The sequence below is a fragment of the Natrix helvetica genome (genome assembly GCF_964273705.1).
Source record: "Natrix helvetica genome assembly, chromosome: 1".
NCBI classification, from domain to species: Eukaryota; Metazoa; Chordata; class Lepidosauria; order Squamata; family Natricidae; genus Natrix; species Natrix helvetica.
Window position 1 is genome coordinate 124,778,724 of NC_138548.1, and position 26,319 is coordinate 124,805,042.

A 26,319-nucleotide genomic window follows, 5' to 3' on the forward strand; every position below is an offset into this window, starting at 1 on the left:
TTTCCCTCAATTTCCATTTGTAGTCTAGCCCCTTAGGGGGATGTTTACAACTTTACAGTGCTTTTGGAGTGTTTGTGAGGAAATTATTGGACTCATGTATTAAATACAAACTCATTTCTTACTCTAATTACATTTTTTGATCAATCAGTGATAGCATTTTTGTTGGTGATAGTATCTTGCAACTGAAATGGGTAATCTGGTTTTTTTGCTTATTTGCTTTTTTGTTTCCGTTTTGTCCTGCTGCACAGGATGAGATGCACACCTGGCTCCTGGGATTCAGCACAGCAATAATTGACTCCCAAAGCATTAAATCCAAGGCTCAGAGCCTCCCTCTGCCTCCCATCACCACTACAGATGTGAACCTGACCAAGAAAGATAAAGAGAAGAGATTCAGCTTCTTTCCCAAAAAGAAGTAGCCACTTGCTCCAGTCGGATGCCTGTGTACTAAGGTGCATAGTGAAAAACTGCATGCACGGGTCTCTTTGGACACCCCTGGTATCACCCAGCACTGTTCCACACACAGATCTCACTTCCTCCTTTTCATTTTTCACCACATGTCCCCAGATGGCACAAAGCCAATGTTTCAGGGAAGAAAGCAGCATCCTTGTTTCAGGACAAGCCGTGTTCTCCAAAACAGAGCTGGGAGAGGCATATTCTTGGATGTCTGACCAAATGGACATCACTCCGGAAAAATACTGTTTAAGAGAACAATGCTGTGTGGCTTTTCAGGAATCTTACAGAGAAAAGGAGTGGAACGGAGTTCTATCAGGCCAAAGATAATGAAAAAGAAAATGTGCAGTCTTGAAGCAGTTTCCTTTTCTTTGTATCGTCAGATCACTACCAAAACTCAGGATTCTATAAGCTGATTTTCCCATCTCCAGTTGGCATAGAATCTTCACATGGAATTTAGAAATGATAGTTGAATAATTCTCTCTCTCTCCTCTCTTTCTCTCTCTGAAGATCAAAGGCAGCATGCCTTCATCCAGCTCCTGGCTTATTTCAGCATTCATGCTAGTTTGTCAGGACAGAGTTTCTGGAGGCCAAATGCTTCCCGTTGTGGAGAGGTGCAATTTAACCACACACGTTGTTCAGGTCATAAAGCACAGTATGTTTTCAACTCATTCAGTCTACACCCAATAAACTGCAGGCAAAATCCCCGATAATCATAGTAGGTTCAAAGTATAGCCAGAAAATTATCTATATTCAAACTTATGCACTCAATTGTTTGGAATTGAGATGTTTGTAGATATTCTCACCCAGGAAATAAATCATATTCACTTTCTACAGAACACTACGAGCACAATCCAGCTAAAATGACTTATGCATTTCTCCCACTAGCTAAATTGAGATAGTTCAGTGGGCCTAACTTGCAGCCACCCTGTCCTGGGTTTTGTTCCATGTTATTTAGTGAGATTCTTATCAATTCCATTCTTTATGGCAAAGTACGTAACACTTTGCAACTAGACTGCAGGTGCCACGCCTGCCTACAAGCTTTCTAAAAACATCTGTCCTGTATTGGCTCAGCTTGCCAGAAGCAAATAGCTCTTCTGTTGTTCCTTTGTGGAACATGTTGTGCTGAGCATGCGCTTGCCTCAGCTTCTCTCTTCTGCAGCAATGTCTGTTGTGGTGTGTTTGTGAATGGCTCTTTAAAATAGATACTCCTCACCCACCTTTATGAAGTGTCACAAGCCCCCAACCTAAAGCACGAATTCAGTGCAAAGGCAAAGAGCATCTCAGCTGAATTGCTTATTGGAAAACATTCTTTGAAATGCAGTTGGATTAAGAGTTTAAGAGGCCTGTGGGACTGATGTTCCTAAAATGGCCTTTTGGCAAGTATGCCATTCTTGATGGAGATTTTCAGTTCCGGCCAAACTTTAATTCTCTCTTCAACATCCAACCCCTAGGGCTCATTAAACTTAATATTTTTGGTTTGGGATGATATTATACCATTCTAAAAGTGCCTTAACCTAGGGACATTTCATAAGTATTGCTTCTGGAGTGAGCAAATTCAATAAGCACCATGCACAGAAAGGTCTGGGTTTTTCTTACTTGAAAGGATGCTGTAAGTCGAGTTTTACAGCTAAAAAAGAACGCACAAAGGGGAACCATCTCTTTGCTTAATATAAATTGCGGTGAGTTTGGATAGAGGTCCAAAGAACTAAGGTTTTAGAGTCTTCAGTTGCTTTTTGTTGTATTTCAAAATGCTGTGCTCTTCCAAATTGCCTGGATTGTAATCGGTAGGCAATAAACTTTTATTAACGCAATGGGGAGATCGAAACTACATTTGATTTGCTAGTGTAACTTATTTTTAAAAAAAAATAGTAATATAATGGTCTGCATTGTGAATTTTCCCTATCAAAACTATTCTGAAGCATCACTGCCAACTTTCTCCCAGTCTATGTTTAGGAGGCACAGAAAGTTACTAATTTATAATATAAAGGCTACCTAACCTTATATAAGGCCTCGTAAAATACCAAATTTGGGTTTGTAGGTCAAATAAACAAGTCATTGTGAGTGCATAGGGCTCATTAAATTGAGCAGTGTTGTTTGTTGTTTAGCCCCCTCCAGTTAAGTAAAATTCAAGTCTGCTTATTCCCAGTCACTTCTAGATTAAGGGATTTTTGATCTTAATCCATATCAGGGTACAGGAAGAAAATGCTCTTCTCTGCTCTTCCAGTCTATCCTTATAGGGAAAGAAGTTATTCTAATCAGCACACTTTTACTAGAGCACATATCAAGTTAAGCCAAAGAAAGGAAGCAAGGGGTTGTAATTTCACTATAGTTGTTTTTTTTTAACCTGATGTAAAGCTATTCTCAGGCAACAGGAAAGGAGTAATACGGATACAGCAAATTTGTGTTTTTTTTATGTTCCAAGTATTCTTTAAGATTGCCATGTGCTCAACTGATTCATTTGCCAAAGTCACCAAAATAGTTTTTATTGAACGTTTTGCTTAAATGCATTTCACTTGTACATTTTAGCACTCAGAGGGAAGATGTACAGGAAGAGAGAAGTGCCATCATCATTGCTTTCTTGGAGGACATTTTCACCTGTCACTCCTGAGTTTAAAATCGTAGTGCACTGCCCATTTTCAGATACCTGAAATAAAAACATGACTAAGATACTCTTTGAGGCTATTCCTGCTTTATGAGGACCACCGTCCTGCACTGTACTACCTGCTTATAGAAAGCGGCTGTATTCCTTAGGTGCATTTTCCTCCATCCTGTTTGTTTAATCTGTCATGAACTGGGCTTCTGAACCCATTACGACTCTCCCAGCTTGTAGGCATTGGGTAGAGTTGGCTGTGACTCACAGCAAGAGGCTCTTACCTATTAACAGACCAAAAGCATTGGCGTTATCCCATAGGATCCATTTCCTGCCTGGTGATTGGCAGCCATATGTGGGCTTTCCCCTCTTTGTTCAACTGCTTTTCACAATCCCACTTACGCAAGTCAGCACATGTTAGAAGGGAATGTCATGTGACCAGGCCCAAAATACATATACTTCAGAGTGCCAATAGCTGAAGTAGCCCAAGGCCTCTCCTACAGGATCTGGGGGCTGGAGTTTATCCTCTTTTCACAGCTAGGCATCACGTTTTGCCTGCTTCCAATGTGCTTCCACTGTCCAGAGAAAAGAGCTAAAGCTTCAGAATGTGCTTCAGAAGCAATTTAACTTTTTTTTTCTAATAAATGAACCAATAAGCTTTTCCTGGCTCTGTGATTTTTTTTGGGGTGTGTGTGTGTGTGCGTGTATGTGTGTAATTTATCTTCCTAAGTTCCCACGATGGGACCAGTATGCTTAAATGATCCATTATTTCAATACAAAGGAAAGGATGCTAACATACCTTACTAAGTTGTGGTGTTTTATGATACACATTAATGTCTTAGTGCTTTCTGTGATGAAGAAATGCTTCGAGTGCAAAGATTCATTGGATGTTTTCTACAGGTGATATAAAACCAACACAACACTCAGGATCATATTATCCCCTTCAGAAGCTACAGTGCTTCACAGTTGGCATCAATTCCACATGCAACTACTTCTCAGGAGGCATTTACGCTTCGCTGAAGCAATCTAACTGCACTTTAGATTCTTCTCATACTGGGAAGGCCACTCCAAGGGCTACCAGACTGGTTAGATTTGCAAGGGCAGAGAACTCTGCGCTTCAAGAGAGAGAAAGAGATCTTGTTTCTACCATCAGGTTGCAAGAGATTCACAACCACTGGTTCTCAAACAACAATGCTCCAATGACAGAGACAGAAAGTTGGTGTTCTGACAGAGGCTATGGATCCGTAAGATGTAAACTGTCAACCTGCCTTGGAAATAGGAAGAAAATATCTCAGTCCTGGAATGGTTACCATTTATTTCCTCCATGTTGGAATAGGAAGAGAACTTTTTACTCCATAGGATTTCTTTGCTCAAAAGGTATTTTAATGCAAGACAAATTATACTAAGAAGATGGGCTAGAATGAAGCAATGCGACTTGAAATGGCTTAGAACCCCAATGGATTAATAGACCAGTGTCAGTCCTTGGTACTGCTCATTTTGGAGAGAGATCAGTGACTTCAAGAGTTGCCAATCAACTTTGTAGCATTTTTTGTGCATAGGAAATGTGGTACAAAAATCAGTTATTGCAATCTTCCCCAATTATATCCCTCCCCCAACAGTGAAGAGGCAAAGCTGTATTGGCTGGTCAAAAGTGGTTATTGCACAATGCATATAGATTCAAATATGTACATAAACAGTAATAGGTTGGGTGTTCCTAAGCTGAGAGTCCTGGAATTAACCAAAGCCATAGTAAAATTACATTCTTAAAAAAAAAAAAAAAGAACCAAAGAAAATTTAAAGAATAATAACTTATTTTCCTAGGAGACTGACCGATGTACATCTTGCTCTGGCTTCGTAAAGCTAAAATTTCCAAATACACCAGCTCCTGAAGGGAGGAACATGTTCCAATGATTGATCTGTATTGTTTCTGCTTTGACTGGAAGCTCCCTGATTTTTCTAAATGTATTAAGAGTTCTGCCCAATAATGCTGCCTGGTGCAGTGTCAGTGGCATGTCAGGTCCATGTTCAAGTTCACAGACCTTTAAAGACAGCTTCTTAAAAAAAAAATCCTCAGTTTGAGGCAGTTGCAACTTCCCAGAAATTTCAAGCATGAGGTGGAACAGGCAAAGAAGGTTCTGAGTAGTAAGCCAAGAAGAGATGGAGATTTGAGAACTCAATGGCACGGGAACAAGAGATGTGGGTGTTCAGCTGGTAGAATTAAGGGTCTGAAATTTCTCTCTTAAGTTTTTTACCAGGTTGTTTTGGCTGCTGGTTTTCTCCCACCATGCTTCCTGAACATCACCCTCATGTCTTTGATGTTCTTCTGTGTCTTGATATGACTTGTACCGGTCCACCAACTCTTTGAGAGAAAGCTTCTCTTGGTCTGAAGCGGAGAGAATCTGTGGCTCTCTTTCATCGGCTTTAGCTTTATTAGTCCCCTCAGGCAACTTCTCTATCACAATCATGTGCTGGTTGTTCTCCAGTGATGCCCTTGCTGTGACACACAATTCCTTTGGAGTATCACAAACAAGTTCCTTGGGGATGGAATCAAGAGAGGACTTTCTCCTGCAACTCTGTTTGTCCCATTGCTGGCTTTTTACGTCTGTTTTTGCAATCCCCTTTGAGCACTGGAATCCTGCCTGCATCTTAGCATCATCTACCATTTTCTCAGGTGCTGAGCAACTTCTGTTGACTAGCGGGGCTCTGCATTTCTCAATCGTCACCTGACAGGAATACCTGGACCTCAGCTCCCGCACGTCGGGCCAGTCGAATTTCTCGGTCATAATGGGGCTGAGGGGACTGTGAGAGAGGGTGCAGGAGCTGGTGGGGGAAGGTAGGCTGATGGAGCTGTTTCTGGAAGAGAAGCGCTTAGGTGACTTCTGACATGTTGAGGAAGCGGAAAGAAGGCCCAGTGAATCAGCCTCCTGAAGCACAATTTGTTCATAGTTGGGGAGAGACAAGGTAGACTTCCTTTGGCCTAAGCAAAGAAAAAAAAGTCAGAATAAGACAATGTTGGGGCAAATAGAGGGGGATTTATTGAACCAACCAACTCAGTGGGGTTGGGGAGTCCATTATTTCTCCTGCAACCTAACACTTTTGCCTAGTTAGCAGCAACTCTGCACTCACAAATCACATATTTACAGGAGGAGCCAAAAACGAGAATCTATATCTCTATAACCTTGGATATTAAGAGTGGCAATGTGCTGATTATAATATCCCAAACATTCAAGACAAAAAGTATCTCTTTCCTCACTCCTCTCGTACCTCTTTGATTCTATTTTTAAATCTAAATGGAACTCAGAAATTTAATCTTACTAGGTTACATCTGAAAAATCATATATTTGTTTCTATCCAAAGTAAGAACACTTAATACTATTCCAGTTATGTCAATTAAGGGAACAGGACATGATAAAAAATGGATACTTTGTCAATGAAGAATGAAGAATGATTCAACCAAAACATCTAATTCAGTAGAATATTTGCAACTCAGGGTTGAATTATGGAGTTCTTGATGGTCTTTGAGTTTGGTTGTTTACTTGCAGAAATTTAATTACCCAACTGGGTAACAGGTGCTCTTTTCTATATACCATGGCTTGCCCTTCGTTGTTGGAAGTTTGGTAATGAAACGTCTGCAAGAGAGCACCAAGGACTCTACAATCTCTTATTCTCCTAAAAGGGATCTATTAAATGCTATTCAAAACAGACCAATAGGGTAAAATAGATTTCAAGTGGTTCTTTCTTCTTTCTTTGAAAGAAGATGTAGCCAATGTTAAACATGTTTTAGTCTATGAGTAAAAAAATCTTGTGCCTACAAAGATTTGGAGAACTTCCAATATTTATATACTTATTTTTATTTACTAAATGTTTATACCACCCATCTCACTACCCCAGGCTATGATAATCTCTCTTTCCATGAACCAAGCTTGTCTGGGATTATGGAAGTTGATCCAAAACATCTAGAAGGTACCAGATTATCTAATCCTGAATTAAACTCTTCCCAATTGGATGATATACAGGTAGTCCTTAACTTAAAACTTAAGTTAACAAAACCTTATGGTCACTTCTTTATTTATGACCATTGCAGCCTTCTTAGGGTCACGTGATCAAAGTTCAGGTGCTTGGCAACTGCTGTGCATTTGCGATGGTTGCAGCATACCAAAAACATTTGATCATCATTTATCAGTTTCCAAGCCAGTTTCTGATAGGCAAAGTCAATGGGGGAAGCCAGAGTCCCTTAACAACTTCAGTGATTCATGTCAACTGTGGCAAAAGAAGTCATAACATCGGGCATTAACAACTGCCTTCCTTAGCAATGGAAATTCTGGTCCCAATTGTGGTCATAAGTCGAGGAGGGCTTGAAATATATTCTTATGGGGGGTTCTAAACCATATTTGGAACCTTCAATTGGCACACAAAACAGGAATCAAAGATGTTTCTAGAGTTCTGCTTTTCAGATGACTTTATTGCAGTTTTGTTTAACCACTGGCTAGAATTCCTTTCTGGTTCAGTTCAAGATGGTATATATTATGCACAAAACTTTAAATGAGCCATTCTAAACCCCCGTCCACTCAGTTAATTAAAGCTTCCAGTATTTCAAGCAAGCCGGGAGTAAGCTATTGTCCTAAATGGCTCGAGACCATCATATTGAAAGGTCTTCACGTATCTATTCTCCAGCTCCATCATCAGAGATCCTGCTCCTCATACAGCCAGTAAAATGATGTCTCCATAGAGTGTTGAGTTTTCAGGATTTCCTGAAGTGTGGCATCTTAATTCATTAATTCCCTTCTCAAAGTGGTAGGGCAGGGGTTTCCCTGATGACCTAGTTTATAAATAGGCTATTGGTTTGACTATTGTGTGATACAGGCAGTCCTTGACCTACAATCATTCATTTAGTCACCATTCAAAGTCACAACCACACTGGAAAAAATGACTTATGACCAGTCCTCACACTTCCATCCATTGTGGCATCACCCAAGGTCACGCAATCAAAATTTAAACACTTGGATTAGTGGCATGTATTTATGCTGATTGTAGCATCCTGGGTTCGTGTGATCACCATTTATGACCCTCCCAGCTAGCTTCCAAAATGGAGGAAGATGAATTCATTTAATGACTGCATAATTTGCTTAGCAACTGCACTCCTTCATTTAACAACCATGGCCAAAAAAAAAAAAGGTAATAAAAGTGGGCACAAACTTACTTAACCGCCACTTGTTTAGCAATGGAAATTCTGATTCCAGTTGTGGTTGTATGTTGAGGACTACCTGTAACTCCTAGCTGAGCTTGGCTGATCTCAAAAAGCTAAACTGGGTTTGGTTTGGTTAGCATTTAATCAGGATTAATTAATGAAATCCCGGGGCTCTCAGCTAGACTGGAAAGACAAAAAGAAATCCCAACAGAAGGCAATGACAAAGCTCTACACCAGGGGTGTCCAAACTTGGGAACTTTAAGACTTGTGGACTTCAACTCCCAGAGTTCCCCAGCCGGCTGGCTGGGGAATTCTGGGAGTTGAAGTCCACAAGTCTTAAAGTTCCCAAGTTTGGACACCCCTGCTCTACACTATTGCCGAGGGAATTGTTTTGCTAACTTTATATTGCTTATTATAATGTGCTAATGTTCCCCATGTTAATTTTTTTATATTGTGGGATTTTAATACTGCAAGCCACCTTGGAATTCTACCAAAAGAAAAAGATACGATAAAAGCAAATTTATAATATAGCATTCTAAGAGATCGATTGCCTGCAGTTTTTAGAGGCAAAGCATTTCTGTCTTTTCTTTTATTAAGGCAAGGACAGGCAAGCCTGTGGAACAGACGAATAGTAATAATCTCTCTCTCTTTATACAGCAACCTTACTTCTGGGTATTGCTGTAATTAAGATAATAGCAACAAATGCCTTCTTGGCCATACATACCTTTGTCTCTCTTAACCGCTCCCTGTTGGCCAGTCGACGTGTTTCTCTGCATCTCCTCCGCTACTTCAGCAAGTCGCCTGCGCCTGGGTGGTTTCTGGTTCTTAATCCGGAGGCTGTATTGGCGGGCCAACTGGTAGACTTTGTTCCTCACCTTCTCTGTCAGCTCAGCCTCAGTGAGATGAGCCAGCCTCATTATGTGAGAGGGCATCTGAGAGAAACTCTGATCTTGCTCAGAGCTCTCTAGCTCTTCTGCTGCTTTCCAGGGTGATCTGGATGGGACGGTCTGCTCCACAGGAGCCTTGTCCTCAGGCGGGGGCACCACAGGCTCCTCCTCTACTATGTCCCCAAGATCGTCATCCTCCAGTATAAGAAGTGGTTCATGAAAGTCAAAGCCATTCTCCTGATTTCCGAGCCTGTCTTTCAAATAAGACTCAGTCTGGCTCAGACTTCCATTTGTTTTGTGCTCCCTACAGTCTTCTGTCTTCTTGCTCCAGTGCTTGCTCTTTGGTTGCTCCATTTCCTCCCAGAGTTTAATCATCTCACTAGGCGACCTGAACTCTGCTTCAGTGATGGGCATTGGATTCTCCTCACTGGTTGTCTCCAAATGGGGAGACCGGAGTGTAGCACCAGGCCGATTTGAAAGCATCAAGGGTACTGCCTTGCCTGCTACACTACTGTCCAAGGGGGGAGGTCTCTTCCTCTTCAGCACCTCCTGCCCAGGCTCTGGCTTGGGAAGACTGTTTATCCGAAAAACAGAATTTCTCACCAGCCCTTTGGGAATGAAGGACAGGCTCTCCCTCCGCCTGACACTGAAGTTAGCATCCTGGTGCTCAGCATAATCATAGTAATTCTTGATCTTGTCCAGCAACAGCCGGTCCTGGTGGGACAGCATTGATTCCTTCCGTCGACAAGAAGAATGGTCCGTCTCAACCAGACCAGGCCGCACTGCACCATTAGAAGCACCGTTGCAAGGTTCAGCAGAGGGCTCTGGCAGGATGCTGCAACTCTGGGAGTCCACAGTAGTGCAGCCATTGTTGTAACACACAGCCTTTTCTCCCCCTTCCAAGCTCAGAACGCTGCTGCTCCGGCTGGCCATCTTTGGTGTGAGGTAGCCCTTCTCTTCCTCGTGGACCAAACTATTGCGACGGGAGAGGCTGCTGGCAAAGCGCTCTGCAATGATACTGGCCTGATCTAGCACAGAAAAGGGGAGGATGCTGCTGGACTGTGATGCATGACCATCTTCCTCCTCCTCTTCCTCCTCACTGCTCAAAGGCTTCAGTTCTTCTACATTTTCAGCAGACTCCATGATATCTGGACCTTGATCCAGGAGCCCATGGTGATCTAGATCTGGATGCTGAGGGCTCTCTTGTAGACATTCTTCCCTACGTGAAGGAATGTCTAACACTTTGTCAAGCTCAATAGGTGATCGAACCTGGGAACACATCAAAGAGAAGAGATGAAGAGAGAGGGAAACTCAATGACAATGATTTGGGCCTTTACCATCAGTGTTGACTCTATTAGTCCCTAAAGTTTTCTTGGCAAGATTTCCTAAGTGGTTTGCCATTGTCTTTTTCCTAGGACTGAGAGAATGTTATTGGGCCAAGATACACAGCTGGCTTTGTGCTTTAGGTAAGACTAGAACTCATAGTCTTCAGGTTTCTAGTCTGCCTTAATCACTATATCAAACTCTCTCACACTGTTTCTTACCCAAATTAAATTACTGTAATGACAGTTGGATGGTTATGTATTATGAGCCGTGGTAGCGCAATGGTTAGAATGCAGTACTGCAGGCTACTTCTGCTGCCTGCCGGCTGCCTGTAATTCATCAGTTTGATTCTCACCGGTTCAAGGTTGACTCAGCCTTCCATCCTTCTCAGGTCGGTTTATCTGAATACAGTATATAAACGTAAATCATTTTACATGCTGCATCTCTTCTGGGCAGCACAAATTGCCGACCAGATGGTGTTGTACATGACGCAAATAATAGAAATAGTTAATAGGCTGAGCTTTGATCAGAGCTGCATTATCTGCCAGAATTCACCTACCTTTGGCACAGATGACACGATCCCCACAATCCTCTCTCTAATGCTGGAAGAGTGGTCTTGTTTGGGTCCTTCCTGTGTCTTGTGGCCCTTGCCCTGAACCAAAATAGCAATGATCTTGTTAGAGGGCTAAATGGTTGGTTCTGAGAACAAAGATGTTCACTCTCTATTATCATTCCGGTATAACTTAAGTCTTATTCATGTCCCTGTGTATACAACTGGGGGGGGGGAAAGGTAGTGTACTCCAGCTATTGAAATATATATTCAAGAATGATCAAAAGTCTCTATGCAGACCCAAGACTAATATTCCAGCCACTGGATACAGCAATAAGCTAAGCAAATGGAAGAAGAATATATGTCAGTGGGATGTCAGTTGACCTGCTGCCCAGGCACAAAATAGTTTGCAGCCAGCCGTTAAGACCAGCCAGTTTTATATCCTACAACATTTAGCAATTATATAGTTCAATCTTTTTTAAAAATCTGCAAGCTGATCAATGCTTTGTAATATATGTCTTCAGTACCGGATCCAAGGAAGGGTCCAAAAGAGCATGGAATGGGGTTTGTCAAGAGGACGACTTAAAGATGAACATTATCTCATTACTGAATGATTAGTTTAGCAGAACTTTCCTTGCACATGAACAAAATAGATTAAAAAATGGATTTTCAACAGAGACAAAGCAAACGAATCCAAGAATTGTCTTATCAAGCGCAAATCCAGTTAGGTTGTATGGGACAGCGTAAAGCGCCGAGTCAGTTGGTAGTGCCACTTAATAATTAAGAGCCCTACATGCAATGCTTCTCTTTTAGAGATACCGTCTAGGGCTCTAGATCCTAGTTGGTCTATACCAACCCTGGTCCAGTTCCAACTGATTAGAAGATTTTAAGGAGCGCAGCCTAAGCCATGCACTAAGCCAACATGCAGAAGGGAGACGCAGCAGAGACTCAACAGGCACCTCACCGTGCTGCCCCAGGAGAAAAGCAAAGTATTGGCCCGATAGTGCCAGCAATGGAGGACTGCCATCAAGGAGCTTGCAAAGTCTGACACCTGTTCCATTCCTACCAGCTTGTCCTCTTCCTCCTCCTCCTCCTCCTCCTCTTCTTCCTCTTCCTCCTCTTCTTCTTCTTCTTCCTCTTCCTCCTCCTCAGCTCCATTCTCTTCCTCGAGCCCTGTCTCCTTCTCACTGCCATCACTTTCAGCCAGCTCTTCAGAAGATTCCTGGGGAAGGGTCTGCTGATCCTCCTCTTGGGATAAGCTGTTGGGGATTTGTGGGGGATCCCCAAACTCCAGAAGGGCTCCATCACTATCTGCATGCTATGTGAAGTCAGGGTAAGCAAGGGGGTCCTTTAGAAAGGTCTTGGCAAGGGGATGCTATGACAACAGGACTTCTCAATGGTTCCATTTCTTCAAGAGCTACAGAATATGGCTTAGGGCAAAGGTGAGTGCCCTCCCACTGGCAGGTCGGATTAAGCTTTAAGAAGCATTTTAAGGGATTGAGGGCTCACCAAAAGGTACCCATTACTTTTAATTCCTTTAAAAGGGGGGATGTTTTCCAACCTTTTCAAAAATTCTGAATCTTACCTTTAATCCTACTGAATATTTGCAGCACATAAAAAGGAGAAGGAAGGAGACAGTTAGAGGACAAAAGGCAGAGTTTCATTTCCTTGCTCAGTTATGTATCTGGCGTACTGTTTGATCCCTGGGTCCCTTCTCCATTTGCTGGGGGGACACATAGAATCAGAAGACCTGAACAATACGCAAGTGCTAAAAATATATGTATCTTTTATGCAGTTTGAAAGGCATATCTCTGATCATTAGAGGAAGACTTATAATTAGAAAGAGAAAAAAAGGCAAATGAGTGAGTGCAGGCAGCCCACAAGCTGTGCCTGACTCCACCATCTGTTTACAGCTAATATAATACCCCCCAGACAGTGTTGCCAAAATATGGCAGCAAAAACACTAATTGTGAACCATGCAATTTCCTCCTCTCCTTTCTGTAAATAAGGGTAAAACTCACTTTGTCTCTTCAATCCTCCCAATTCTGGGAGGAAATTCTAGAGAAAGCACCAACTTCATCACTTTGCCTAATGATAGAGAAATAGCTTATATTTGCAAGTTAGTCCGTTCTGGCTTCCTTACCTTTGTCACTCAGTTGCTTGAGGATCTGTTTTGTTGGCTCTGTGATAAAAAACACAACAACATTTCCAAGATCAGTGCCTGAAGGAAGCTGTATCAAGTACAGGAGCACCCAAGACATTTCAGAGGATGAAAGCACCAGCACCAGCTTTAGCCCACAGCCTCAACCTGCCCAAAAGACAACAACTTAAAGCACCCAAGTGGAGAACCACACCAGCTTTCCTGCAGACGGCAGGGAACATGCCTCTCAGACAGCACCATCAATTGCCTTCTCTAAGTCACCAGCACTAAGTCAACCAAAGCACAGGTGGTCAAAATGTTCTTGGCTTTTAGAACTCTTAATGCAATGTAAGGCTTATGTATCATGTGAGCATGGGCACACCCTCAAAAATAATAGCCTCAAGCAATTCAGCCCTATTCTGCAGTCGGAATACCTAATGCAAACAATGATCTCTTCCCCACAAGCCCGGGTCCTGCCTGTGAGATGGGAAGGAAACGGAAAATGACTGTCCTAACACTGGCTTCTTTTCCATATCCCAAAAATGAGGCTGCCAAAGTTGTTGTCCTCTTATGAAGGCAGGGGTGGTGAGCTTTGTTGCTGCTGTGGGACAAGGAGCCTCTTTCTTCCATGGCCACAAGTTGGGATCTCTCCCCATCTTCACGAGGTCTTCTCTGCCATGCTCCCTAGAAAGCCCTACAGCTGCCTCTAGATCTGGCAAGCATTTAAGTTATTGGTAGGAATACTGGTCTTGTGGAGAACCTTCACAAGATAAGGGGGAGGGGGAGGGAGGGGAGAGGAGAGACCTTTGGTTCTGTTGTCTCTGGCAGCCCAAAGTGCAATGTTCTTAGAGATACAGAACCCCATGGCCAGGTGGGAAAGATTACTTGGGCAATGGGGCCATCAACTACAGTATCCACATGCAGGAAAGCTTATTCCTTTTTCCAATGGGAAATACTATTTCCTGCCAGATTGCTTGGATGAAGGCTGATTCCAATGTGGAAAACTACATAGCCTCAAGCATCAGGACACAGGCCATCCCAGGATGAGGGCAGGAGGACTCTAATCATTTCCTTGTACTAAGGGATTCGTTCTGCTGGTTAAAAGACCCCACAACTCTAAAAAGGATTTCATTTTCTGGGGGGCAAAGCCTGAAAGAACAAAAAGGCTAGAACTTTGTGCAAAACAATATCAAGCTTTACATTCTTAACTGCTCAAAGCCCTGCTTGGCCTTTTTGGGGCTCCTGATATATTAAGAAACATTTCCTTTATATCTTTAAAAGCCAAAAGAACTTGAATTGCTCATTTTTTAAAAAAAAGGGAAAAGAGAAAACTGGAATTCTCAGAGTGTTAGGTTTTGTACGGCAGTCTTTGACTTATGACCACAATTGGGTCCATTGCTAAGCAAGGAGATTGTGAGGTGAGTCAAGCCCGATTTTATGACCTCTTTGCCATGGCCATTAAGCAAATCACTGCAGTAAATGAACCATGTGGTTGTTAAATGAATAGGCTTCCCCCATTGACTTTGATTATTGGAAGCTAACTGGGAAGGTTGCAAATGGCAATCTCACATGAGCTAGGATGCTGCAACCGTCGTAAACACCCAAACTTTGATTACATGCCCGTGGGCAATGCTGTGGTGGTTATAAGTGTGAGGACCAGTCGCAAGCCATGTTTTCCAGTGCTGTTGTAAATTTAATCAGTAAATGAGTGGTTGTAAGTCAAGGACTGGTTGTAAGTCAAGGACTACCTGTATTAACCACTTCAATTGTGATGACGTGCTGGATGCATAACCCTCTGAGTAAGAACTACCTTAGCCTGCTGGTGGGGACTGAGAGGTATGTTCAGCCATGAATACTCATGCAAAACTACTCTAGAGAAATGCTGGACCCAATTCAGAAGCTTCCCAGCCCTTTGCTTTCCATTCCAGAACACCTGGATGCAGACCCACTTGCCAAACTAAAGAGAGCTCGCACCCGATTTTCTGCGACTTTTAGGAACTGCCGCAGCTGTGGAGTTGTGGAGTCCATCTAAGAGCTTCTCAGCACTGGTTTTGCCACAGAACGGTTCTATGAATAGGACAGAAGACGTTAGCACCAGTGGCTTTAGCTGAACTGTTCACCAAACTAGGAGGCGTTTTAAAGCTTGCCAAGTAGTCAACAAAGCAATGACAGCTATGCTTTCCTTCCTCTTGTGCAATGCTTGTTTTCTGTCAAGCGAAAGTTATAAAAAGGAGCTCCCATTGATAGGAAGCTCACCAGAGAACAGTATGGAAAAATAGAGTGCTCATATGTTTCTTTGCCAAACAGTTTGGCTTTAATTTTTATCTATTACTCTTTTTTTCACAATAACAAAAAGGCTTCACTGGCTCCTTTGTTGGCCATGTTTGTTGGCTTTGCAAAAAAACAGAATCCTGCTTAGTCTGCCATTCTACCCCGGAAGCCCATAGACCTTTTGAAACTCTCAGTGCGGGTAGATAATGTTGTGGCCCACCAACGGCCAGCGAGTCTGGCAGCAGATTCAGAAAGTGAGGAGGTTGGGGAGGCGCATGGGCCAGTCCTGGAGGCTGGAGAAGGCTCTGATGAGGGCTCTGTGTCGGAGGCAGAGAGGGCAGAGAGCCATATGCCAGTTATCAGCTGCCTTCAGAGTCAGACATCAGTGAGGCAGATGAACAGCTGGAGCCTGTTCCCAGTGTGCGCATGTGCAGAGTTGCCAGACGAAGGGAACAGCTAAACAATGGGTTGATTTGGGAGTAAGGCTACAGGTGGACGATGAAGGGCCCCTCCCAGAGGAAATAAAAGAGAGCGAAAGGGGAGTGGAGTTTGCAGGAGACAATTCGTTCACTTAATAGGTTCGTGACTCTCCGAGACGCCTTGCCAAGTTTTGCAGATATCGGCCTGGCAGCTCTCCAAGCCAGATAAGGTCTGTGACTGTAAATCCTCCCTCGAAAGACTTTGCTGGATGTGAATGAGCAGAATTCAGAGTCAATTATTAAAAAGGGTTTTTTTGTCAGGACAAGGAGTTTGCTTCATGCTCTTAGAAAGCCTAGGTCAGAACAGATAATCAAGATTTTAGCCCTTCTAGAGGTTCTCATATGATTAGACGTGTGACAGAAAGAACGGATCTGCATCTTCTGACTTCACCGCTGCTGGCTCTTGAACTCTGTCATCTATATATTTGAAGATGAGTTCTCATATGGGGAGCCTGGGGTGGATATGTGGGTGTCCCACATGATTTAGAAACCTCAGGATGGCGTAGAACCAGGATCAACAGGAAGCATCTGCAAGTGTTTCAATAAAAATTCGACAACCGCCGCTGCCTAAACATGGAGTCAAGGCAACTGGTTCCTTTGGACAAACAGGTTTCTAACTCTTAACATAGTCTGTGTTAAGACCCCTTTCAATATTCTAGAAATATGATAAATTCAAATTGGCTGGCCTAAATCACCTCATGATGGGAAAATTCTCCTCCCTCCCACACAGGCTGCTGAACCGCAAGGGCCAGCTTCCTTCACCGCTAGCACACCCACCGAAGATTAAAATCTATGCGTAAGACTTTTGCGCTCTTTATCAGAGCATTAAAGAACTAAACTTGACTCACACACATCTTTGGGTAAGGTAAAGAGGCTGAGTAGGCCCAAATGGAATTTAGATATTCATGCATATTGAAACAGAAATTACAACATCCAAATGTCATTCAGTAAAACAAGAACCAGCTTGGCCAGTCTTGTGCTAACTTGCAGGTTTTCCACTACACCAAGCTCTGGAGCAATTCAGAAAAGAAACGGGCCCAGTAACTTAACTTAGCAGCTGCTTCGGTCAAAGGGTGGGAGGCAAACATGCTCATTTCCTGTAAGGGCCCTGCAATGTTGCCTCAAAAATATGACAGTCAAAATACAACAACCACACTTATGTAGTAAATGCTATGTAACTATTCTGTTACACTGAGTTTTGACAGAAACTTGGCATAAATATTATGGATGAATGAAAAGTATCTCAGAAAAGAGGGGATTTTATATCCCCACCCCTACCCCAATGAATTGGATCAGATTAAAGGGCACTAGCCCAGCCCAAACATCCCATTTCCAAAACATAAACATTACTTCTGAGGTAATTTACTTCTGGATCTGGCTAGCTCTGTTATGGATATAACCTGCAGCTTCCCAGGTCAATTCATCACTTCCTAACATTTTCTGAATCACCATTTTCCCAAGGAAATTAATCAGTCCTGATTCAAAAGTGTCCCCTGTTTTCAACATATATTCAATTGGGATTAATTCGTTTTGTAGAACAAACCCCTCAAAACAAGAATAAGGTATTTATTACTATTCTAATTCTTCACAATGTTGGAAAATGCAAGCTGCGAATTAGCAGTCCTTGTCTTTAGAGATGGAAGAGAGATTATTCAGGGACCAGATTATTTTTCATCTCAAGTATTGCGCAGAGAATTATTATGTCGTCTCAATTTAAACGGTCTAATTTCAAACCTGGGAAGCACTAATTACAAAACAATCACATGATATGCTATGGACTTCTGGCCACTCCCATTCCCAATGGACTGCAGGGTCATTTGGAGCTAATACAGGTAGTCCTCAACTTACAACAGCTCATTTAGTGACTGATCATAGTTACAACAGCACTAATAAAGGGACTTAACGACTGTTTTCCCCACTTACGACCATTGCAGCATCCCCATGGTCACCTGATCAAAATTAGGATGCTTGGCAACTGACTCGTATTTGTGACGGTTGCAGTGTCCCAGGGTCATGTGATCCCCTTTTGCGACTTTCCGACAAGCAAAGTCAATGAGGAAGCCAGATTCACTTAACAGCCATGTTACTAACTTAACAATGACAGTGATTCATTTAACAGCTGTGGCAAGAAAGGTCATAAAATGGGGCAAAAATATCTGTCACGCTTAGCAACAGAAACTTTGGGCTGAATTGTGGTTGTAAGTTGAGGATTACCTGTACAATGATGTATGACCCATCACTGCTGGACAAGGCAAACCATACAGCTGACAGACCATAAGGATTTGTGGGTCATTCTCAAGCTCATGCCTGTTGCCACCATTGAAGCTCAACTGCCTATGCAGATGTCTCTAGGTCTTTTCTCTGTTCTTTGGTCCGACAAAGTTTACAGCAACGCATTTCAGTAACCTCTCTTCAACTGCTAAATCACCGTTCTTCAGAAACGGAGGTGATAAGAGCACTCTATCTTCAAGGGAAAATTCCCACAGAAGTGTCCAAAATACACAAATCTATACTCCTCACCTGCTGTGTATGTGAGATGTGCCAGAGGTCATTGGATCTTGGCAAAAAAAAAAAATCCCTGTCAGCTGTACTGAGATCTAGAGCAAAATATAAAAAAGCCTAATAACATCCCAAACCAAAACAGGCTGGAGGATCCACTAACAGAAATAAAAAGTTCTAAATGTAATCCTTGACGTACGACTATAATGGAGCTTGCCCATTACAGTCGAATGTTGTAATGCTCGTAAAACAGTTGTGTGACTGACACTATTTAATAACATTTTTGCATCAGTCTTTAAGTAAATCAATGGTTTGCTATGGGCAGAGTTTTGCCAAAACCCAGAAGTGATGGTTTTTCACAAAACCATCGTAAAATGCAGTATGCTGCAAATGGTCACAAACATGGCTGTATTGCCGAGCGCCCAAAGGTTGATCATGTGACCACAGAGGGGACCTGACCACCAGAACTTTGAATCCAGGCCATAAATCCCCTTTTCAGGTTTGTTGCAACTTCAATAGTCACTAACTGATAAGTGGAGGACTACCTGTAATCTAAACCTTCCAGAGATCTTTGCACAATTGTCTTCTCATCCAATTGCTGCTGATCAGAGTTTGCATCAACAGGGCCTGCAACATTCACTCCCTGGACATAGAAGCAACCATTTCTTCTTGACATACCCGCCCCCCACCCCCATACAATTTACCTGATTGTCGACGTCCGGGCCGACTCCGTTTAAGGATGTCTTCAGGCTGTTGGCATGATAAGGACTTCTTCAAGTGCTCAGGACTGTATTTGAAGTGAGGAGGATCTGAAAGGAGTAGAGGCATGTTTGTGAAAAAGACATCAATTATGTTTGTTATGTCTGACCAGAATGTAGAATACATGAGGGAATGGAGTTCTAATTGGGTCTGGGTCTTAAAAATACTGCAAGCCCATGTTACCTCCTGATTTACAAGAACAAGCATCATTTTACTTGTCAGGGGAAGATATTTCACCCTGAACTAGATGAGGTCTTAGATCGCGGCTTTTCCAAACAGCATTATCTTTAAGGTGCGAAAAAAAAGAAATAAAATCCCGGAAAACATATTCTAATTAAAAACAAGCTTTAATACAAAAATAAGAAAATAAAGAAATAAAACAAATCTATCTAATTGTTACATTTTGGCAGAAACAGTTTGCCTACCAGCTTCCTGGCAGACGGACAAAGATCAAAAGGGAAAGAGAAGTCTCTGGAATGTGTGAAGAGCAGGCGCAGTACATCATTGCTGATAAGACCTTATGACCTGCGCAGTAACTCTTTCAGTTCAGCTATTCAGTTCAGACTAGCAAACATTTAACGCAGTGACATTACTCTTAATCCATTTAATATTGAATCATACAAAGAAGCCAAGACAGTGACAAAGATATTAAATTACAGGAGACAGAACTTGGAATAGCTATAAGGGATGATGAATCCACATTCTGTTTATTACTGCTTTTTCCATCCTGTAAAATTCCCCCAAGTTGATGAAATAATCTAATATCGAACTTAACCTCTCCAGATGGGGTGTTATAACATATTTATTGACTGCATGTACCAATGATGCAGTGGACAGGAAGAATGAAACAGGAAACAGACATCTGAGACAAGAAGAAGGGAAACTTACAGAACGAGTCCATTTCCAAGATGGCTTCTTTGGCCTGAAGAAAAGGTAGAATTGCTTTAGTGGTTGAGGTTCACAAATAAAGAAACAAAGCTATGATACTGAAATGAATATATGCCAACCCCTTTGTCATTCCCAAAGAAGAGACAGGGGAGGGGAGAGGAGATATTTCTCTCCACTTAATTTTCGTGTGCAAAAAACACAAGAACAAATTCCCCTGCTTCAGGCATTAACCTTTAATGCGGTTGGATACTAATTGCCAACCTCAGCATAAGCACCAACATCCACATAGATGTTCCCCATCCCATTTAGAAGAATTCTTATGTTTAGAAATTATTATTGGACTTTCAAAGATTTGTGAAGAGGGTGAACGTACGCTAAAGGGATTCCGGGGAAAAAATATACAGGGTGACCAAAATGTCTCCAGGCGGACTGGAAAGGCTCATTTTCAGCTCCCAACGGCCCCAGCCAGCATGGCCAATGATTTCACTAGATGCTATTTTGTTTGTTTGTCAAATTTAGGTATCGCCCTTCTCACTCACTACTTCCCTCCCCCATCCACAAATTCTGATAAAATCTGAGAATACGCATGGAGTCCTCCAGGCCATCAGACTATAAATCCCAAGTGCCAGGTAGGCTAGGGACAATGGGAGCTCGAGTGCAGAACACCTAGGGAAGATGCTTTAGAGAATGGCCAAAGAACATTTCTGACATCGGCAAGACCATTAGGGCAAAGGGAAAACAATACCCACTCACTTTCTGAGGGATTATGGTATGGTGATTTTCTAAGATCAGGCGCTTGAGGTGGTGAGTCCAAACCCGCTTCTCGTCCCCTGATTTGGCCTGGCAACAAAAGTACACTCCATGAGTTTGAAAGGCAGTTGTGCACATGTGATCCTACCACAGCCCAGCCTTCTGAATCTTTGCTTAAAGTGTACATTCTTATATCTGCTCATTATTTCCAACCCTAACTTCTCCTGCATTTAATCATTCAAATTTCATTCCTATGGATTGATTATCAAATTATCAAATTTCATTCCTATGGATTATCTTAATGTGCTCTTATCATGTGATGCTGCACCCCAATCCTAAGCTGGTTTTATTGCTTACCTTACACCTCCTTCCTTCAAACACGGTCTGATCCCTGCATTTGCCGCAGAGAAGCTTATAACTACTTAGTTTTCTCAGTAGTTTTCTTCTGCTGGTTTTCCCAATTCCCTCACTTCTGCCAGAATTGCTACAAGCAGATTGCCCAGCGTTGAGCTTCGAACCCATCACCTTCACCAACTTCTGTCAACACACTCATAACGTCAATGGGTCTTCAGCTCACCTGAATATTATACTGCTGCTTGTTATGCTTGTAGTGGGTGACAGTGAAGCAAAGTGAGTCCCGTGTGCTCGCAATCAGCATCAAAGACGAACACTGCAGGCCAGACAAGAGATGTCAGTGCAGCCACAGCAATTAATGGGCCATCCTGTTATCCCACCCCCACCCCCACCATGCCCTCTTGAGGAAAGAGAAGCTCTCCTCCACTGAATAACTCTTAAAGAGTGACATGAAGGCCTTCTTCATTTTATTGGGCCAAAAAAGTGCACGGCCAGATTTACTTTGTACGTATTTTTAAAAAGCTGTTGTGGCTGTTATGTCCCTTTAGAATGGGATGGTATTGTTAGTGCAGAAAAAGAAAGGGAGGTCCTTTAGCTCAAAAGAGAGTTTGCACTGGGGCTGGGAACAGTCTCTGCACTACATTGAAGCAGTTTGTATAGTACTGAAGTTAATACATAAGGCAAGGACACTCAAACAAGGGCTGGAGAGGGGTATCTTTGGCTAGGAGGAAATAACAATAACATACTTAACTAGTTTAATAATGAAATTAACAGTTTAACAATAATATTCATCTAGAACAGCTATTATCTTTAACTTTGCCTTCACCATCTCTATAGTAATGCAAATAAGACTGGAGGGGGACACACACACAGACATATATGTATATGTATCTGCACTGTATATGTATATACAAAGTGTGTATGCGTCTGTGTGTACATGTACCCAGAGGTGGCTGCTGGATTGACCCACCTGCCCCCTCTTGTTCTCTGCTGTCTACCCATCCATCTTCCTTACATTGTTGCATTCTCAATGCGTTCTTTTTCATTGTTTATTTCATCGTTCTATTATCTCACTTTCATTTACACTCTTTTCATTCCTTCCTTTTCATTATTGTAAACTACCTAGAGCAGCCTCACAGTGAGATAGGCAGCAAATAACAAATAAATATCGTTTTTTCCAAGGGCAACCAATTTATAAGAAATTCCTTTCAAGCTAGTATGAGTTTTGAAAAGTCTCATTTTTATGCTTCTGGCTTTTTAGATGGGGAAAGGGCTGCATGGGATGAAAAGACGGCATTCTAGGGAGGAAATTAAAAAAAAAAACCATCCAGGCAGAGGTGTTGGTCTTGTGGGCCTCTACAAGTCATTATAAATTCACATCAACTTCAGCTGTCAGAAAGAAAAATTTTAGTCCACAAAGAATGTCAACCTTTTCATCTCTTCTTGCTTCTACCCCCTCATCTTGATGGCCAAGTTATCAAATTCTCAATCTCATTTTAAAAGAACAGAACAAACAAAATAGCAAGCAAACACTTACTTCTAATGCAAAAGAGAAGCGGAAAGGATGCCCCACTTACTGGAATGTGACTTTTGAATATGTAGTGATCACCACGCTTCTTAGTTATCAGCAAGGTCTTGTCCAAAAGGAAGAATGTTCTCTCATTCCTGACACGATGTACCCGGAATGTGCCCTCTAGGACAAGCTCACCATAAGTTGTCAGGTCTGGGCCCTTCCAGTTGATAAGTAAAGACTGGATTTCCTGCAAAAGCCAAGGGAAAGATTAATGTTTTTATATCTGAGCCCTCCAGTACCCTGGTGATTTTCCAGATGTGCCGGGAAGAGCGGTCATAGGAATAAAAGTCCAGAACAACTGGAGGATAGCAGACTGGAAAAGCTTGCAAGTCTATGAAGAGCCATTTGAAGGGATGCAAAGAAAATATTTAAGGTTTTTTTTTTAATAAGTTGTTTGAATCTTGTAGCCGTTTGTTGAATACATTTTTTGACAGAATTAAAATCAATACATATTTTGAATTAAAGAAGAATAAAGAAAAGTAAATAAGAGAAAAAATATAGGGGAAAAAGAAAAGGAAATGGAAAATTCTAGAGGAATGATTTCTGATTTTCCTGGCAGCCGTTATAAATACATTTGTGCTTTGCTTTTTCTTGCTAAAGTGACATCATTCTAAGGTTACATCATATCATAAATATTTGAGTTCCTTTAGAACCATGTAAGGAAATATCACCTGAATTTTGCAGAGGGATATACTTACTTGACTCTACTACACTGAAAGTACTACAACTATCTATCATCTACATTTCAGATTGAGAGCAGATCAGGCTCAAGATACTCCTTTCTAATTACCTGCAGCCGCACAGCATGTTCGTGCTTCCGCTTCATGTCATTGATGTACCAAGCTACACAAGTCATGGTGGCAATTGCCTCTTCCACCACTTCGTAGCCATCTCCTTCTCTGTCAAAGTGCTTTGCTATCTCCTAGGAGAAAAGCATACCCAAAAAGTTAGCATGGAGCATTATGGATTTCTGTGAAGAACTTTCAATAGATATTTATTAATTTTCTAGAAAACAAATCAACCCCAGTTATCAGTGGAGTAATGTTCACATGTTTCACATCTGGAAAACAAGTAAGGAACTCTTACATTTGAATATATACCATCTAAGCAGCTTCACGTAAGTTTGATTCCAATGAGAAGTCAATCCTTTTTTTTTAATATTCTTTCTACCACTATATCTTTATATAATCTCTCTCTCTCTCTCTCTTTTGGTGTCTTTGAGTCAGCGTTGACTCCTGATGACTATCTGGACAAGTCACTACAGTTTTCTAACAAGACTTCAGAAGTGATTCATCATTGCTTGCTTCCTAGGGCTCAGAGTGTGTGACTGGCCCAAGATGGCTTTGTGCCTATGGTGGAACTAGACCTCTTAGTTTTTCATTTCTAGCCTGGTGCTTTAATCACTATATCACACTGGCTCTCTTCAAGGTGATTTATAAGAATATAAATAAGATAGGGTAGGGTAATTACAAATCAACTTAAAAAGAATATTACAGGTCCTTCATTAGCACCAAAAATTCTTCAACTGCTTTGCAAAAGGCAAACAGGTGGAGGCAGCATATTTCATAATACAGGCTGCTACCAAGAAGGTGCACCTCTTGAGTGCCGTGCTTTTAATTGCATGGAATCAGAAGCTTCAGCAGTCCTTCTCAAGATGAACTCACAAGGCCAGAGGAAAGAGTCAGTCCTGTAAATGATGGCCTGTGCAGAGCTTTTTAGGTTAAAACTGAGTTCGCAAAGTTACTGGTAGGCAGAAATGTCCTCAGAAGGTTGCTATTACATGACTAAATCCATTTTTCTCTATAGCAGCTGGTCAAGTGCAGTTTGGATTAAATGCATCTTTCAATTTTAAAGTCTCGTGTAAAGCACGTTCCAGAATTCCAATCAAGAGGCAATGGGGGTATGAATCACAGTTCTCTATATTGTGGAAATTAATTCTTCATACCCCTGTGTGCATACCACATCAACCAAGACTTCTTTAAGGGAGAAATGGCCTTTCCTGGAACAAGATACTGTAGAGGTAGCTGTTACTATTTTAGGAAAAATGAGCAGACTGCATTTCACAATTTTTAAAAAAAAAACTTAAAAGAGATTCCAAAGCTGCAGAATCAGATAATGTAAACAACCTGTTCTGGAAGACTGTGTTACCTGCAGAAGCAGATGATATTTGAGAATGCGCTGGACAGGCTTGAGAAGGTAGGAGCCAAGGGGCAAGGAGTGCCGGATTTGTTCCTGCCTCTCCCGAAAGAATTTGGCCAGTTGTTTGTTCCTCATACATTCAGTCAGAGCTGCCACAGAGCTGGAAAGTTAAAGCCGACACACAATGAACGGCATTAAAGAAGACAATTAACTGCATTCTCTGAGGGATGCAGTGACAGATCTGCTCAAAATAAATAAATAAATAAATAAATAAATAATAAATAAATAAATAAATAAATAAATAAATAAATAAATAAATAAATAAATAAATAAATATTTCTTAGCCGCACCCTCTCCTGAAAGACTCGGGGCGGCGTACAATAAAACATAGGAAATAAATATATAGACAAGACATACATAAATAAAAACGTATACCAAGACATGTACAAGGAGGAGGTGGGTTGGTGAATAAAAACAATTAAAAACACAATGTTTAAAAACCCCTAAATAATTAAATACAATTAAAATACCCAAATAAAAAACCCGTCAGGAGCGATATAGTTAGATCAAAGTTGAGCCAGGCCAGCTACTTGAAATAGGTGGGTCTTGAGCTTTACACGAAAGGAGCGGAGGTCAGAGGTATTCCTAATATCCGGGGGGAGGTCATTCCACAGGGCTGGGCCCGCCACAGAGAAGGCTCTACTCCTAGGCGCCGCCCCTCGGCACTGTCTGGTGGACGGCACCTGGAGGAGTCCCTCTCTGTGCGAGCGGATTGGTCGCAGGGATGTATGGGGCAGAATACGATCCCGCAAGTAACTAGGTCCTGAGCCATGGAGCGCTTTAAAGATCGTTATCAAAACCTTGAAACGCACCCGATAGACCACAGGAAGCCAGTGCAGCTCGCGCAGGAACGGTGTCACAAGGGAGTACCTAGTACTCCCCATAATTACCCGCGCGGCTGCGTTCTGGACCAACTGTAGCCTCCGGGTGCATTTCAAGGGAAGCCCCATGTAGAGAGCGTTACAGTAGTCCAAGCGAGACGTCACCAGCGCATGAGTGACCGTGCGTAAGGCGTCCCGGTCCAGTAGGGGGCGCAATTGGCGCACCAGGCGAACCTGGTGGAACGCCCCCCTTGCCACGGCTGTCACATGGTCATCCATGGACAGCCGAGCATCCAGGAGGACGCCCAAATTGTGCGCCCGCTCCACGGGGGCAAGTTGAATGCCTCCGATGGCCAATGATGGAATTAATTGGCTGAACCGGGGAGCCGGTACCCACAGCCACTCCGTCTTGGAGTGGCTAACAAGTAAATAACAAGTGCAGGACTGCAATAAGGGTCTAAAACTGTGATGGCGAATCTATGGCACGCGTGTCACAGGTGGCACGCAGAGCCCTCTCTGCGGGCACACGAGCCATTGCCCAGCTCAGCTCCACTGTGCATGTGCGCACGCCTCCCATTGGCCAGCTTATTTTTGG

The 26,319-nt window shown here is 42.3% G+C and overlaps 2 protein-coding genes across 13 annotated transcripts in view; one reads left to right on the forward strand and one right to left on the reverse strand.

Moving 5' to 3' along the window:
* Window positions 1–3,704, forward strand: part of SPTB (spectrin beta, erythrocytic) — a 138,792-nt gene extending 135,088 nt beyond the window's left edge. For all 7 annotated transcript variants that reach the window (XM_081954310.1, XM_081954308.1, XM_081954312.1 and 4 more), the window contains one exon: window positions 249–3,704. In XM_081954310.1, coding sequence (XP_081810436.1) covers window positions 249–416 — 168 coding nt within the window. In that variant the 3' untranslated portion in view covers window positions 417–3,704. The remainder of the gene's footprint in view (window positions 1–248) is intronic.
* The window catches only part of PLEKHG3 (pleckstrin homology and RhoGEF domain containing G3), a 65,871-nt gene continuing 42,472 nt past the window's right edge, over window positions 2,921–26,319 (reverse strand). For 3 of the 6 annotated variants that reach the window (XM_081954398.1, XM_081954394.1, XM_081954395.1), the window contains 14 exons: window positions 24,853–25,003; window positions 23,495–23,626; window positions 22,709–22,891; window positions 21,355–21,447; window positions 20,781–20,867; window positions 20,028–20,061; window positions 19,085–19,189; window positions 15,106–15,198; window positions 13,135–13,173; window positions 12,577–12,587; window positions 12,043–12,309; window positions 11,001–11,093; window positions 8,956–10,387; window positions 2,921–6,020 (listed from right to left, as the gene is read on the reverse strand). In XM_081954398.1, the coding sequence (XP_081810524.1) occupies window positions 5,248–6,020; window positions 8,956–10,387; window positions 11,001–11,093; window positions 12,043–12,309; window positions 12,577–12,587; window positions 13,135–13,173; window positions 15,106–15,198; window positions 19,085–19,189; window positions 20,028–20,061; window positions 20,781–20,867; window positions 21,355–21,447; window positions 22,709–22,891; window positions 23,495–23,626; window positions 24,853–25,003 (3,493 nt within the window). In that variant the 3' untranslated portion in view covers window positions 2,921–5,247. The remainder of the gene's footprint in view (window positions 6,021–8,955; window positions 10,388–11,000; window positions 11,094–12,042; window positions 12,310–12,576; window positions 12,588–13,134; window positions 13,174–15,105; window positions 15,199–19,084; window positions 19,190–20,027; window positions 20,062–20,780; window positions 20,868–21,354; window positions 21,448–22,708; window positions 22,892–23,494; window positions 23,627–24,852; window positions 25,004–26,319) is intronic. The other 3 variants (XM_081954393.1, XM_081954396.1, XM_081954397.1) reach the window with 3 other exon arrangements.